This window comes from Cryptomeria japonica, chromosome 9 (assembly GCF_030272615.1).
Source record: "Cryptomeria japonica chromosome 9, Sugi_1.0, whole genome shotgun sequence".
Lineage (NCBI taxonomy): Eukaryota > Viridiplantae > Streptophyta > Pinopsida > Cupressales > Cupressaceae > Cryptomeria > Cryptomeria japonica.
The window spans coordinates 400,291,294-400,306,618 of NC_081413.1; the positions used below are offsets into that span (position 1 = coordinate 400,291,294).

At 39.9% G+C, this 15,325-nt stretch overlaps 1 protein-coding gene across 5 annotated transcripts in view; it reads left to right on the forward strand.

Annotated features, from left to right (window-relative positions):
- The window catches only part of LOC131073111 (uncharacterized), a 269,602-nt gene that overhangs the window by 202,723 nt on the left and 51,554 nt on the right, over window positions 1-15,325 (forward strand). For 4 of the 5 annotated variants that reach the window (XM_058009495.2, XM_059211076.1, XM_058009502.2 and 1 more), the window contains exon 13: window positions 4,596-4,693. In XM_058009495.2, the coding sequence (XP_057865478.2) occupies window positions 4,596-4,693 (98 nt within the window). Of the gene's footprint in view, window positions 1-4,595; window positions 4,726-15,325 lie in introns of all 5 variants that reach the window. The other variant, XR_009112830.2, reaches the window with a different exon arrangement.

Sequence of the window (15,325 nt, forward strand, 5' to 3'; positions counted from 1 at the left end):
CCTCTCGAGTCCCCCTCCGGGCTCTCGGGTGTCTGTTCGGCCTCTCGGGTCCCCTGCGCGCTTCGCGTGGTAGGGTTTCAATTTGTACCCGTTGGTGGCCAATCTATTTTCAATGGCCATCAGAAGACCTAGAACCACAAATTCTACAGGGACCACGATCTCCTTCCTGTACATAAGAGGAAGAAGAATAATAAAGATTTTGAGGACTGCGGTCTTCCATACAGGGTTCCAATCGTTGCCGACACTCTTCGGATTATTTACGTCGCCAGGGTTTGGGGCGTCTCCCTTCCAATATTCTTTGTATTCCGGCAGGTACACCTCTATTGGTTGCTCTGGTTCCTCTACTTCGAGTCTATAGCTTTGGAACATTTCATAATCCTCCATTTGCCAGTGGAAGAGCCCGTTAAGTGAGCATACCTCACCTTCAGAACATCCCTTCAATTCGAGCACCCCTTCACTATTCGGCCCCATCGCGTTCTTGCCCTTGCTTTCATCGGGACCCCCTTCCCCTTTATTAGAGTCCTCTGAGTCCGAGTTGGAAGAAGCGAGCTCTTCGCCAACATCTTGGGTGTGTAGGTCAATGGTATATTTCCGCCCTCCCTTCTCCATGGAAAGTGTATTTTTCTTCCAGTTGTGGTTTACCCTCGCGTTGATCAACCACGCTCTCCCCAGGATGGCGTCATAGCCTTTCTTCTTCGAGGGAATAACCACGAAATCTAACAAGAATGGTTGCGTACCAATCGTCACTTGCTGGGCCATCAACAAGCCGAGTGGCTTAATGCCGTGTTGGTCCGCTCCCACCAGGTTGAATGTGGGTGGCCACAGGGTGGGCTTCCCCAACCGCTTCCATGTTTCTTCTGGTAGTACATTCACCCCAGATCCCCCGTCCACAATGGTGTCCTTCAGAATGGTCCCACGGATACCCATTTCTACCACAGCTGGGTGTCTACCACTGCTCAAGGCTAGTAACATCGGGTCAGTCGAAGGGCCGATGGAAACCTCCACCTGTGGTGTACTCGACGATGCGGTGGCGGGAACCCGTACCTGTGGTGCACTCGACGATGCGGTGGCGGGAACCCGTACCTGTGGTGCACTCTTTGAAGCAGTGCTTTGCACATTGGTGAGGATGACAGTCCTTAATTGTGGCATAGAGTCTAGAAGGTCTTTTACCTTTATTGGCACCTCCATCTGCAAGATTTGCCCAATGATGTTATTTTCCGCTTCCGTACGGGATGATGTACTCGCCACCTCGTTGTCTCGTCGTTCGGTCGTCATCTCACATTCAATATTGGCCTTTGCCTCCCGTAATCTCTCCTTCACCGTACGGGGTCGGGATAAGTGGCTTGTTTTGTCTGGGCGCGGGTGATCGCCAGTACTTCTTTCTCACCAGTCTTCTCAGCCTTCTCAATGTTGAGGAGATTAACCCCTGCCTGCGGGCAATTTGCGTCCTCATGGTCGCCTGGCCCACACCAACGACAGAGGTGCTGAGAGGTGGCTTCCTTCATGCAATCACGGGCGAAGTGCCCCCACTGATTACAGGCCCTACATTGGATAATTGGCCGGCCCTTGGCGTCATACTGGATACGGCTTCCGTTATTGTTATTGTTGCTATTCCTTCCACCGCCACGTCTGTTGTCCCGGTATCCTCCAGATGATGTCGTTGTGTTAGTATGTTGGCCGGTACCCGCTGGTGCGGATGTTGTGGCCTGCTCCGTGAACAGCACCTGGTTCATTTGCGTACCTCGGGTTTTCATGTTGTATGGGCACTCCTTGGTGGAGTGTCCCATCACTTGGCAAATCTCATAGAATGCCTTCTTTTGGCAAGTACCCTTTGTGTGCCCTTCCTCTTTGCACTCAATGCACCATATGTCCCCTTCGTTCCGACCAGTGCTTCTCATTATTTTGAATTCTTTTCTCATTTGCTCCATGTCTTTGTGGAGCGCTTGCACCCGTTTGCCAGCCTCATCGTCGCTGTTGCTTTCCTGTGGAGAGTCATTGTCCTCGGATGAGGATTTATTACTTTTCTTCTTCTTTGATGTTTTGTGTTCGCTCTCCAGGTCCATCGCCCTATTATAAGCGTCGTCATATGACGTCGGGGGTACAATTTTCATCTTCCTCCGTAGGGAGGATTTCAACCCTTCAATGAACCATCGTTTCTTCAATCCATCTGCAGGTTGGCTTTCCATTTTACCCAAGAGTTCTTTTAGCCTCCGACTGTATGCTCGTACTGTCTCCTTGGTACCTTGTTTGGTACTATATATCTCCGTTACAATTTCATTGTCATCACGGAGCAACCGAAACTCCCTCGTGAATTCCTTCTGTAGATTGGCCCACGTGGCCACTTTTTGCTTGTCCACATCAGAGTACCAATCTATGGCAACTCCTCGTAACGTGGCTGGGAACTGCTGTACCCAGTCATCCTAGTCTGTTACTCCGTTGGCGGACCAAATGGTTTCACATGTACGGCAGTGCCATAAGGGGTCTTCCTTGCCCTCCCCTGTGAACTTTGGCAATTTTTGTTTACTCACCATCCCACCGCTGGGTCTCGCTCCTCTAATTCCTTGTGTGCTTGTACCTGGCGATCCTTCGCCTCCTGCAACTGAACCTCCACTCGTGGGTCCTCCGGAAAAAGTTGCTGACACCAAACCAAACAAATTGCCTCCCGTACGGTACCCTTGTGCTCCCTCGGCACCTTCGGTCGTACCGTCACCGTTCGTTGTCTCCCTCTGGTTGTCCTTTGAAATGGACAAATTCTTTAGCAAGTCTCTGGTAGCGTCGATCAGGTTTAGACTTCGCCTTGTTTGTTCCACCAACTCTTCGCGGCTTCTTACCCTACGGTGGTATTCTAGCGAACTATAGAGTTCTCCTTCGGCACCCTCCGTGACTCCTTCTGGCAGCCCTACAACAGTGTAGATAGTGTAGTTCTCTCCGTCTATCTCTGCCTCCACAACCTCCGTGACACCTCCTGGGTTCCCTTCAGGCAACCCCTCGGCCGGTCGTCCCTCGGCAAGCTGCCTTAGCCTACGCCTTCATTCTATCTGCTGTCTGAGATTCAACGCGGTTCGTGCCACTTCCCATTCGTCACTCTGTATCTTTTTATTTTTGTCCTTATTTAGTCTATTGGGCATAAGTCACTTCCATACACAGCAAACACACGCCATGTACACAAAAAAACTTTTATTATTATTATTTTTTTTCCTTTCGGCCACAATTTATATCAGCAGTGTGTCGGAATTATTACAAGGTTCAATTTCCTCCTGGCCTGGCGCCATCTCATTCCGTTTCCCGTCGGCTGTTCTCTTCGTAGCGTTGCAGGATTTGTTGTCATCGCTCTTCCTGGGCAATCTCCTCCAGGCGGGCCTGTTGTGCCAGCGATGCCTGTGCAAGCAACCGGGGGAGGTGGTTCATCAACCGGTTTACTGCCGGGCTAACCTCTAGCGCTGTCCACACGGCACTTGGTGGGATTTCTGCCTCCGCCGCTTCTCGTCGAGCGTATGTCTGAATGGCTACCTGGAGCAAAATTGAAAATTCTCGCGTTGCCGTGTCTTCTCCTGTATAAAGTTCTGTCCGCTCGTCGTCGGCCTCCGGGTTTACTTCACCAACGGGTAGGCCCATTGTGTCTGTGCGCCATCCATGTCTTCCATTCCCGAGTTCGTCTAGGCAGCGGCGCCAAATGTTTGCCCTCTCGGGTAAACGATTAAATGCAGAAAGTAAATGCACAGAACATAATGGAAATATATTAAATGACCAGCCTCTATATTAATTCCATAGTCCATGTACAATAAGTGCTTATAAAATTACATTTGACACGACTAACATGATCCCACTTCGAAGAAAAGGTACAAAATATATAATATCCGAAGGGGTGCGACACAACCGTCACGACTCCAACTACCTACCCGTCGGCTAACTAATTGACCGCCGTAACTCATTATTACCGATGACAACATAAACATAATATAACAACATAACATAATGATTATTCCCGTCAACAATGGATACATTTTACTATTGGATTTTTGCTATTCTATTTGCTGCTTCGCCTATGGAAACTATTTCAGAGACATAAGAAGTAAATGCACAGTACAGAATAAGAGATGCTAGTATGCCATAAGATAAGTGTTATAACTCCAAAGAAACAAGTATATTTTCCTTCATATAGTCCCCAATTACAATGATGATTTCCCGAGGGAACAAGATACAATATATAATACCCGAGGGGGTGCGACCAACCGTCGCGTCCAACTGCCCTTCGGGTGAACTAACTGACTCCCATAACACACAACTACCAATGATGCCACAACATAATGACGACACTATAACATAATTGATTATTCCCGACTACATTTACCAGCCGGTTCACATTGGAAGGAAGTTCTTGTTTTCCCTAATTTCCTATCATCTCACTGTGAACTTAAAAGATCAACATAATGGTTTGTACTATTGCTAAGTTGTATATGCTTGCATATTGTGCATATCATCTAGTTTCATTTTAATTTATAATTCATTGTTTCTTCCATTTTTCTATTACTTAGATACGCAACTACTAAATTTAAAATACGTGGCCTTCAATATATTACATCGCTTGTATGCAGGTACATGGGATGCTGTGGTGACTTGTTTCTTCATTGATACAGCGCATAATGTCATCGAGTACATCGAAATTATCTCAAATATTCTCAAAGATGGAGGAGTAAGGACATAAAGCCTTTTCATTGAACTATGGTACAATATTTTTTCTGGATCATCTGCTATGAGAATGCATTTTTATCATAGCACCCTTGTAAGATTTATTTGCTACTTATTTAAAGCAATGCTACTTCACATTTTGGACTGTCTTAGGAGATCTGTGGTTCTGATAAAGCTTGTGAATTTATACTTTAATGGAGAAAAGGCACAGATTAATTTAATCTTAAAGATGTTTCCATCATAGCTATACTCTGGAGAAGTCTAATGAGACCAATAAATATGGAGAAAAATGATATAAATGGAAAAGTAAAGGATCAGTATGTAGTTAGCGTACAATGCCTTTATTATGTTTTGTAACTTTTGTTAATATGGTTGTATTTGACAAATAACCATATGAAGGAAGAGTCTAACAATAGCAAGAAACCTTCCATTGTTGAACGAAATGTGGGTAAACCTTTTAGACCAAGTTCGATACGAAGAATTCATAGTAGTGTTACAAGACTCGGACTCAACAAGTTGATTTTTTGACTTGGACTCAGACTTGGTGGCCAGACTCGGTAAAGACTCAAAAAATTAAAATAACCATGTAATATAGAGATTTATAAGGATTCAAAACTTGTTTCATGCACCCTTTAATAAATAAACTTTGTAGACACAATAAGCTACTAAATTAGAAGCTACTTTAACCATATACACAAGTATACATCGATCACATGAGTATAAAAATGAATTGTAATTTTTAGTTGAAGGAAACATTGGTAGATGTATTAATTTAAAACTGTAAATATTGTCAAATGTATACAAATCTCATGGATTGTGAAATCCATGGCATCAAAAAAAAATATCAAAACTAAAAATATAAGTCCATGGCTCAGAGGAGCCTGCATTACTTATACCAACATTACGGCAAGGTAGGTGTTGACATTTAAGATAGGTCTTGGATGATGATGTAGCCATGATATTTGCTTGTGTACAGACGTGGACATCCATAAAATTTTATCTAAACATTCCTCATAATTATGCTTGAAATTTTTGGATTCAACTGTGTATATTTTGTTAGCATCAAAATAAGGATCAATAATTTCTATAATTAATAAATAAGGATCAATATACATCAAAGTTTGATTTACAATTCTCATCTCATCTAGATGAAATATACAATAATAAGACCATGTAGGTCAATTACATAAAAAAATGAGACCATAAGGTCGATATGCATGAAATAATAAATACAACGATCCTATATAATAAGTCCCCTCTAGTTGCTGCAGACTCCTCTCCATCTGCTTCTGTGAGACGAAAGTGTGGTCCAAGTGCTTTTTCCATCCAACCATGAAACGAATGCTTCCCTGGTGCTCTTAGTGTACAAAGAGCTCCCGACCCTTGCGCGAGGTACCTAGCAATCTGGAATTGGTGGGTGGGATGGAGTCCTAGTGCAGCATGATGCATCTAACTAACATTTCACATATGAACATGCAGTCCTATCATCATGATATGGTAGGGAGTAAAATAAAGCAATCATCTAGCATCAAATGATTAAAAACAGCTTTGGCCAAAGCATTTTAAGCCAACTACTGGCATGCAAATCTAAGTTGAGATCTACCCTTCCCTGTTTATCCATATTCAGCATTCGTCCATGATCATAAATATTTAATCAATTTGCATAGTTCCACTAGAATGAGAAGAAAACTACCCTCCACGGTTGGTATAAAATCAAATCACTCCTTATGAACAAAATATTGATTTAGACATTTTCCACAAGAATTGCAAACATGAGGTTCTAACTCATCAACCTTAGCTCCACTAATAATTTTAATAAATGACTCTAATTCCCAATCTTCTAATCAAATTTGATAATAATGTTCAAAAATAAGCAAGAACAAAATGCATCATTTGACACATTACAATCTTTCACTCCCTTATGATCTAAATTCAATACAAATATGAACTTGAATATAATGACAACTATCCTTCCTGATAAGTATTATGATTTCACTAATCTTTCTATAAGACAAGGTTGGCTTTGAGCAAAAGTAAAGAACTTCATAGATATAAATTTACATTAGATCCATCCTACATTTTAATCTTAAAGAATGTACTTATAAGGAGTCTCAAACAAGGTTTTTGCCAATTCAAGATAGTTATTGTTTCATATACCCCCATTTCTATTTCTTACAAAATGTTTAATCTTAAAGAATGTACTTATAAGGAGTTCTAAACAAGGTTTTTACCAATTCAAGGTAGTTATTGTTTCATATACCCCCATTTCTTCTTCTTACACGTGTAAAGTGACCCACTCTTTAATTAAATAAATAAAGATAACACTTATAATTTCCAATTATAATTAAACAAATAAAGATAACAAATATAATTATTAATTATAAAAGAAATAATAAAAGAGGTTGCATAGCAAGGAATATTCTCTTTAAAGTTTAAAGTTTAAACACTATTAATTTTCTAAGGACATATTCTCTAATTCCATGGAACAAATCAACAAGTCATAATCAATACTTTTTCTTGTACTAGATAATTAATACTCTCTTATTCTCTTATTCCACGGAACAAATCAACAAGTCATAATTAATAGGATACTGATAGATGGGATTGTTCTATGAATTGTTTGTCCAAGGCATGATTGATCCATTTTTGTATTATGAAAATGGCATTTCTTGCCAACTATGACTTGAATGGTATTCAACAGTACAATGACTAGCATGCCAACTTTTCCTTTGGCAGTCCTTGTATGCTAAATAAGTCCAATGTATGAAACAAGATAACCGTTGATTGTATCTTTGATTGTAAAGATGCAAAGGTTTGCAATAGCGGATATGTAATTTCTATATTTTATGATCACGATTCACCACTAGTCTATTACTTGGTTAGACTTATGGTTTGAGGGGTTTTTGAAGGCAATGCCCCCAATGGGGTTGAGTGGCAACACAATGGGGTTGAGGGATAGTGCCCCTTGTGGGGTCCAAGGGAAGTGCTCTTGGTGTGCTCCCTATCATGATAGAGGGTAGGGTCAAGGGAAGGAGCCCTTTCCACCAAGCCCAAATGAAGACCTTCAAAACCACATGGACCTCTTGGCGCACACCATTTTCATATTTTGTTTTTGTAAATTCTAGATGGACATGTCATAAACCAAACGAGCATTGAAAAGGTTTTTTTTTTAAAGTAACTAAAATGTTGAATTAATGTTTTACATTTTAATTTATTTTATTTTTCCCAATTGTGGCTGAGTCTACCCTAAGGGACCCACCAGGTTTTAGTGAGTTTGGAAGTCTCGACAAGTCTCAAGGAGTCGATTTGACTTCCTTGCTTCGAGATTCGTATAGTCTTGTAACTATGATCCATATAGCCTCAAGACAAGGAAATAATTTGTTGGGAGATGGAATCCTTTATAGCTAGAGAAAGGGAAACACATGAGAGAAACCTTCAAAGCATTGAATAGTTGTTATAAAAGAAGAAAATGAGCCACAATTCTAGGGCCAAGGGTTGGAGAAGGCTAGAGAGAACCCGAAGGTGAAGCAAGTGCGTGGGATGCTAAATTTGCAAGAAGAGTAAAGGATTCCTATGTTTTTGGGAGTGTTAAAAGAGCATTAGAATGTCCAAATCATAACTCCCTAAGGGGTAGATTCCAAGCACTAAGTTGGCACAAAGGTAAAGCTATGGTAATTCTATCAACACGACCTAGTGTGGATAGGTAGAAGCTGCCTAAGTTTATAGGAAATGGATTAAAGTATCTAGTAAGGCATTGCATGTCTAGTGAAAGTATTTGGGTAGCAAATGGCTAAGATGACAAACTATATGGGCTATAGTCTTTTGCAGCCACACTTAGAAATGTTGACATCTATTTGTATATAGAGATTGAACCAACCTTCCAAAAAACATGGGGGAAATTAAAAAAGGCCTTTGAAAATGAATTCAAATTGCTTTGACAGTTAACAAAATCGTAGTAGAAATCTGTAGCATAAGACAAGCATGAAAATCTTAGAGCTTATAATCATAGGCTCAAAGAATTACTTATAAAACTAGAAGAAGAACCTTTTGATGGTTTAAAGGAAAGATGTTTAATTAAAGTCTTTATTCATTCACTAAGAAAAAATGAAGGTTTTATCACTATCATTATATGTTGAAGTGTATCATAGAGCAATCGATATAGAGGGTGGGGACAAGATGTCTTCATGATTTGAAGACAAATGCATGAAGATGATGCCTCATATGGAAGTAGTGATAATGAAATAGGAATTGTACAAGCATTAAGGAGAAATATGCTTTGAATGATGAAGGAATTGATGGGAGAGAAAGAAATTAGCAAAGAACCAAAAGAACAATGGTGTATTGATTACAACCATGTGTTGATGTATGTGGTTAGCAGCAGGAGATATCCCAAAGCTATTAATACACTATGTTTTATATTTGCTAGATGAGCCGACCTTGATGGAGCAAATCATATATTAAATATGAAATGAAATTAATTAATTATTGCTTGAGTCATGAGGGCCGATCCTTTGTGAAAGGGTATCACCCATGTATATATGAGGTGCGATTTCATTCACTTCACCATCGATCATTCTAAGACAAATAGATCTATTAAGAGGAAATGTGCTCGGGGGTGACGATAGCAGTTTATCGTCTATGGTTGGGAGGGCAACAATGATTTGAGTCATTGCCCATGGTTAAACGAGCACCCGATTAACATGTCCGATTACTTACATCCCTTATCATCAAAACTCAACACCATGTGAATCACAACAAAACTAATTGTTTTAGGTAAATGTTTTATGACATTCGTTAGGTTGTGGGTCATTCAATAAAAGAGACCCTGTACAAGTTGAAAAGTAAGAGAACACAAGTGCTCTTCACTCAAGGAGAGCAGTCCAATCTTGTCATGTCCCCTTTATCCAAAAATAGAAATTTACTAAAAATAGTAAGTTCCTACTATCCATAAATAGTAAGCAAAGCCATAGGACAGTTTGGAAAAATAGTATTAATTTAATAATTTATTTGTTCTATGCAAATCCATATTCCTCAAACCTAAGTTGCCGGTTCGGGCTCGAGAACCTGGTTTGTCAGTTTGGCAAAATTTTGAAAAGGGGTTTGGGTTCGTTAGTACAAAAACAATGTAAAACTTATATATATATATATTATAATATGATATAATATATTATATTATAATATATATTCTAAGTTACCGGTTCCGGTTCGGATTCGGGTACGGATTCGCGGATTCGGCAAAAAAAATTTTTTTTGGGTACGGGTACGGGTTCGTCCGTACATATATATATATATTTTAATTTTTTTTTATATATATATATATATGTTCAAACTTAAAACATCAAAATTATATATGTTCACAGTTCAAACATACAAATGTCAAATATGAAACATACAATGTAACTTTCCCATACAATGATACATAAATGATAACAGATAAATCATAAATCATAAATGATAAATCCTTAATTGCCAATGCCAATAAATCATAAATGATATTGTTTTTTTATTGTTTTTAATTGCTTTCTAACCCGTGGGCCCCGTTTTTGGGAACCCACGGGCTTGGGTTCACCCGGGTCCTCTTGGGTTCACCCGGGTCCTCCTGGGTTCGCCCTGGGTCCTTCTGGGTTCGCTCTGGGTCCCACCCGGGTCCTGCCCAGGCGGCTGGGTTCCCTGTGGGTCCCACAGGGAACCCAGCCGCCTGGGCAGGACAAGGGTGGGACCCAGAGCGAACCAGGCTGGGACCAGGACCGGGCACGGACCAGGACCAGGACCCAGCCAAAATAGGCAAGAACCATGCAGGACCCACAGGGAACCCAGCCGCCTGGGCAGGACCCGGGTAGGACCCAGAGCGAACCAGGCTGGGACCAGGACCGGGCACGGACCAGGACCAGGACCCAGCCAAAATAGGCAAGAACCGGTATCACAGTATATATTATATATCATTGAATTTCAATTTATAAAAGACCTTATAATTAATAAACCCACATAGCTACTTTGACCACTGCTGAGATACTTTGACCAAGAGCTGCTGCAAATATATAGAGACAGAAGCAGGCGGCAGCTGAGTCAAGACACGAAAAGTCAGCAACAGGAGGCTGAGGAGATGGAGTCGCCGAACTGAACTCAGTACTGAACACGAATCACGAATTTTGTTTAGGCAATACGGGGGCCTATATAGCCGAACCTAGCAACTTAGCCTCGAACAAATAGATATTAAGTTAATGTCCTCATTTGGTGGGTGTGGTTTTTTAGAAGTTTTCTTGGTGTCCATGGGCAATTTTGGCAACTAGTGGCATTGTAATGAAAGTTGCCAAAAATGATCATTTCCTTTTCATGCAAGTTTCCTCCATGTCAAGTAGTGGGATTTGGGCACCCAATTTGATTTTGAATTTGTATTTCATATATTGAGAAATTTGGGCATTTGCAATTGATTCAGAATTTAGCTATACAATTTGAGCTTTGGCTTGCAGTTCTTCAGTGGCTGATAAACCAATGGAGATGAAGACATGTTGAATGGGATGTTCATGGTGTCCAAGTAATCTAATGTTGGGAGATTGAGGGTTGTTGGGAGTAATCTCATCCAAAGGTTATATTTGTGCTTAAGGTTTTGACAGTTTCAACAATTTTAGAGTTTTGACTTGCAGCCGAGAGTTTGAAGCAACAGTTTGGGGTTTTTGAGTTTGGTGATTTGCAGAATTTTTTGGTGTTTATGAGGCCATGGTTTCGCCATTGTTTTTCTGCTCACATCATATAATAGGTGATTGGGACCAAACTATGCAATTTTGGTTAAGTTTGCGGGTGATTTGTATACTCTATGCTCATCCTATTTGTTGGGTTTGTTGCAGAAGCCATCATATCTCATTATGTAGGTTTTATGTATGCTCACTGATTTATATCAGACTCCATTCTGCAATAAAAACTCATATTTTGAAGTTTGGAAGGGTTTAAAGAAGTTTTTGTGCATTTCAGGCTTATTGGGTGAATTAAATTCAATAGTTTTGCATGCAGATTTGTGTTGGAGAGAAGGAATGAAAAATTTATGATTCTTAGCAGCATTATGTTGCACACATGATTTTATTTTCTGTTATTTGCTTTCATGTTGAATTTGGCGAAGTTTCAAGTTGATTTGATGGTCAAATCAACTACAATAATCTTGTGAAATCTTCGTGGGTGTTTCAGTTTAATTTGAAAGAATCAATTTCATGTGGGTTTTGGAATGAGATATGAATTAAATTTTCTGCCCCTTGCTGCAAATAATGTATAATAAACAAATTATTTAACTTGGGACATTACAACTCCACTTTACACTCTACTAAAGCCACAAAATTATATGAATGCATTCTTAGGTGTGTGATGTCCCCTACTTAGTGCAGTGATACCAATTAAGTCTGCCTGTGATTATTACAGAAATAAATCAGAACAACAAGAGATAACCTTACTTAAAAATAATTTCCTCAACAATTGCAGCATAAAGACAAATGAATAAGAGAAATAACAGAAAATTATTAAACAGATCATTAGATGAACACGACTGTTTATTTATCTTAAGAACTGATTTATTTTAGTTAGTAAGAAATGTACAGTATGACTGGAATTTTTCACAACCGTCCCACAGGGGATCAGAAGCAGTCATATGCCCTTCCCCAAGTCCAGGAGCAGTCACTTGCCCTCCTGGCTTCCCCCATGGTGTGGGTCTTTCCCTTAGTGCATACCTGGTTCTTTAGTTTTTGTCATTAATTCCAACCCAGAGAGTTAGGAGATGGCAGAGGCGACTTACTATGCCAGACCCAAGCCCAAGAGCAGTCACTTGCCCTCCTGGGCTACTGACATAACTCAGTAGTTTCCTTCTTGGGTGGGCATTACTTCCCCTTGCAAATCCCACTCTCCCTGGACTGTCATTAATTACAGAATGAGCTTATAGCCATTGCTATTGTAATGAATGTTTAGAGTTGTCCATATGATTCATTAATTTATTCTACTGTTGAATTAATTATTTCTATGCTACCATATCCATTCATGGTTTATTCATATTTATATTTAACTGTAATCGGATTACTTTCTCACTGTATTTGAACAACTTCATAATTATAAGAGGCATAGGCAGAAGCGATTTAGAACAGACGTCAGTTCGTGTTTAATTTGATTAAGATATACTGAATAGTATGGTTACAGAAAATAGCGTCACTCAATGTACATTGAAATTCATATTCTCTCCTAAAGTTTACTCTAGATCGATACGATTTAGGTGTAATTCCTCAGAACATTAGTTTCATGTGCATTTAATATCAAAATTAGTTGGAAATTGATTTACTTAAATTGGAATGTTTGTATTTTACAGATTTGGGTATTCATGCTTAATAAGTAATCTCTGGATGGTCTGAGACTCTGAGTATGCCAAACATACCTGATCTGTCTCTCCTGGTTTTCGTAATGATCCCTTACCCCCATTCTTATCTTTCCAAAATATATTGCACACGGAAAAAGAAGTCTAATTGTCACTTAAATAGTCCTCCAGGGGTTGTGACTATTGGACATAGCGCTACAGAAAAGACGTGATTGACTGGAGTCATGACATCCCACTAACATCAACGCGAGGGGACGTGATTCTTAAAGAAGCCATCATCCTTGGTGCGATTCGAATAAGAATATCAGAAATCGTTTATTAATGTGGTTAATAAGTTTAACTAATGATTCTTAATTTTCTGGCATTGTATTAATAATTGATAATTAATAATGATTCGAATTAATCAAAATCTTAATATTTCCCAAGATATATAATTAATAATTATATCCTGTTTAATCAAATGAATTCAGTAATAAGTGAAATTAATAGTTGTTTGTAGGATTTGATACAATCAATACATGTAATCTGTGACAACTGTGATTCATAAATATAATTACATTTTGTACATTTGTTGTGGGGACATGACAGTCCTCCCCTCTCGAATTTGCTTGTCCTCAAGCATCTTGAGTTGGGGATGGTTAAAAATTTCCTCCCCTTCCCACGTAGCATCTTCTTCGGGCAGACCCTTCCACTTAACCAGAAATTCTGAAATGGTTTTGTTCCTCGGCTTTCTTTCCCTCATATTCAGTATGGTCTCCGGTTCCAAAATCAGCTTACCCTCATCATCTAGAGGGGGTAACTGAGAAAAGGGAGCTATGTGTTGTCCAAAAACTTTCTTAAGCCGGGATACATGAAAGACGTTATGGATTCTGCTGTTTTCTGGAAGTTCTATCTCATAGGCCACCTCCCCTATTTTCCACAGTACCTTGTAAGGTCCATAAAATTGTGGTTTAAGCTTTTCAGCACCACTGGACTTCAATGAAGACTGTCTATAAGGCTGAAGCCTCAAAAAAACCAAGACCCCTTCCTCAAAAGTTCTTTCTTTTAGGATCCTGTTAGCATAAATTTTTTGTTGATTCTGAGTATGTTGCAAATTATCTTTGAGAGAGTTCAGATTATCAACATTTTGTTGTATAAAATCTTTAGCTCCTTGTACTTGGCTTTCTTGTACAGCTAATCCTCCAAACGCCATAGCATCATATCTGTAGAGAGCCTTTAAGGGGCTCATACCAATAGACATATGATGGGTTGTATTGTAACAATACTCCCCTAGGTGTAGCCACTTGATCCAGGTACTCTGCTGATTTGTAACATAATTTCGCAAATATCCCTCCAACCACTTATTGACTATTTTTGTCTGCCCGTCCTGTTGTGACCTAATCACACATCACCCCATCCTAGATAGGGACCCCCCTAACTTTTAGGCCCTTTTGGTCATTTGGTCTTGACTTTTTTGAGTTTTGGTGGCAGTCTCGTCAGTCTCTCCGCTTTGCGCATGTTCGAATCATTTGGAGTTAATTTGCTTTTCGTTTGAGCGAGTTTGGTGAAGTCTAGGGCCTATTTTGTCCTTTTTTAGGGTTTCTGCCTTTTGTCCTAGATTTTAGGGGTTTTTGTTGGGGTTTTGGAAAAACTGAACATATGATTGGAATCAGGACCCTTCAAGGAACCTCCTAGTAAAATTTGAGCCAAAATGGAGCAACTTTCTATTTTTAGAAAGTTCCTATTTTTTAGGGATTTTACTGAGTCCTGTAATGTCGTCATTTTGCCAAAAATCAAACTTACTATTCTTAGTAATTTCTATTTTTAGTAAGTTTCTATTTATAGTAAGTCATTCCTGTATCCTGTCTAGGGGTCTAACGCTGACACGTTGAAGGTTTCTATTTTTGGAAAATTTGTTCTGACAGGAACATTCGGGCAAGGTGACAAAGATTAGGCATTCACGAATATTTCTAATTTCGGAAAGTCAGAAAGCAGAGAGAGAAAGCCAGAAGATAGTTGAATGCTGGAAGCCCACTCATGAAATGGAAAGCTCGGGAAAATTCTCTCTGTTCGGAAAAATGAAGGCGGCATGGAGGATTCACAAAATTCACTGAATCCTCCACCAAGTCAAAATTCCACCCAAGGCCAGAGATGGGCGCCAAAATGGAGGTCCCGTGGAGGATTCACAAATTCATTGAATCCTCCACCAGTGAGGAATGTCGCCCTGCTACCCATGAAGGCGCCAAAGTTGATGCATCATGGAATTTACTTCGTAGTCTGTGAATCCTTAGCCAAGGCAAAAATCTGGCCTAG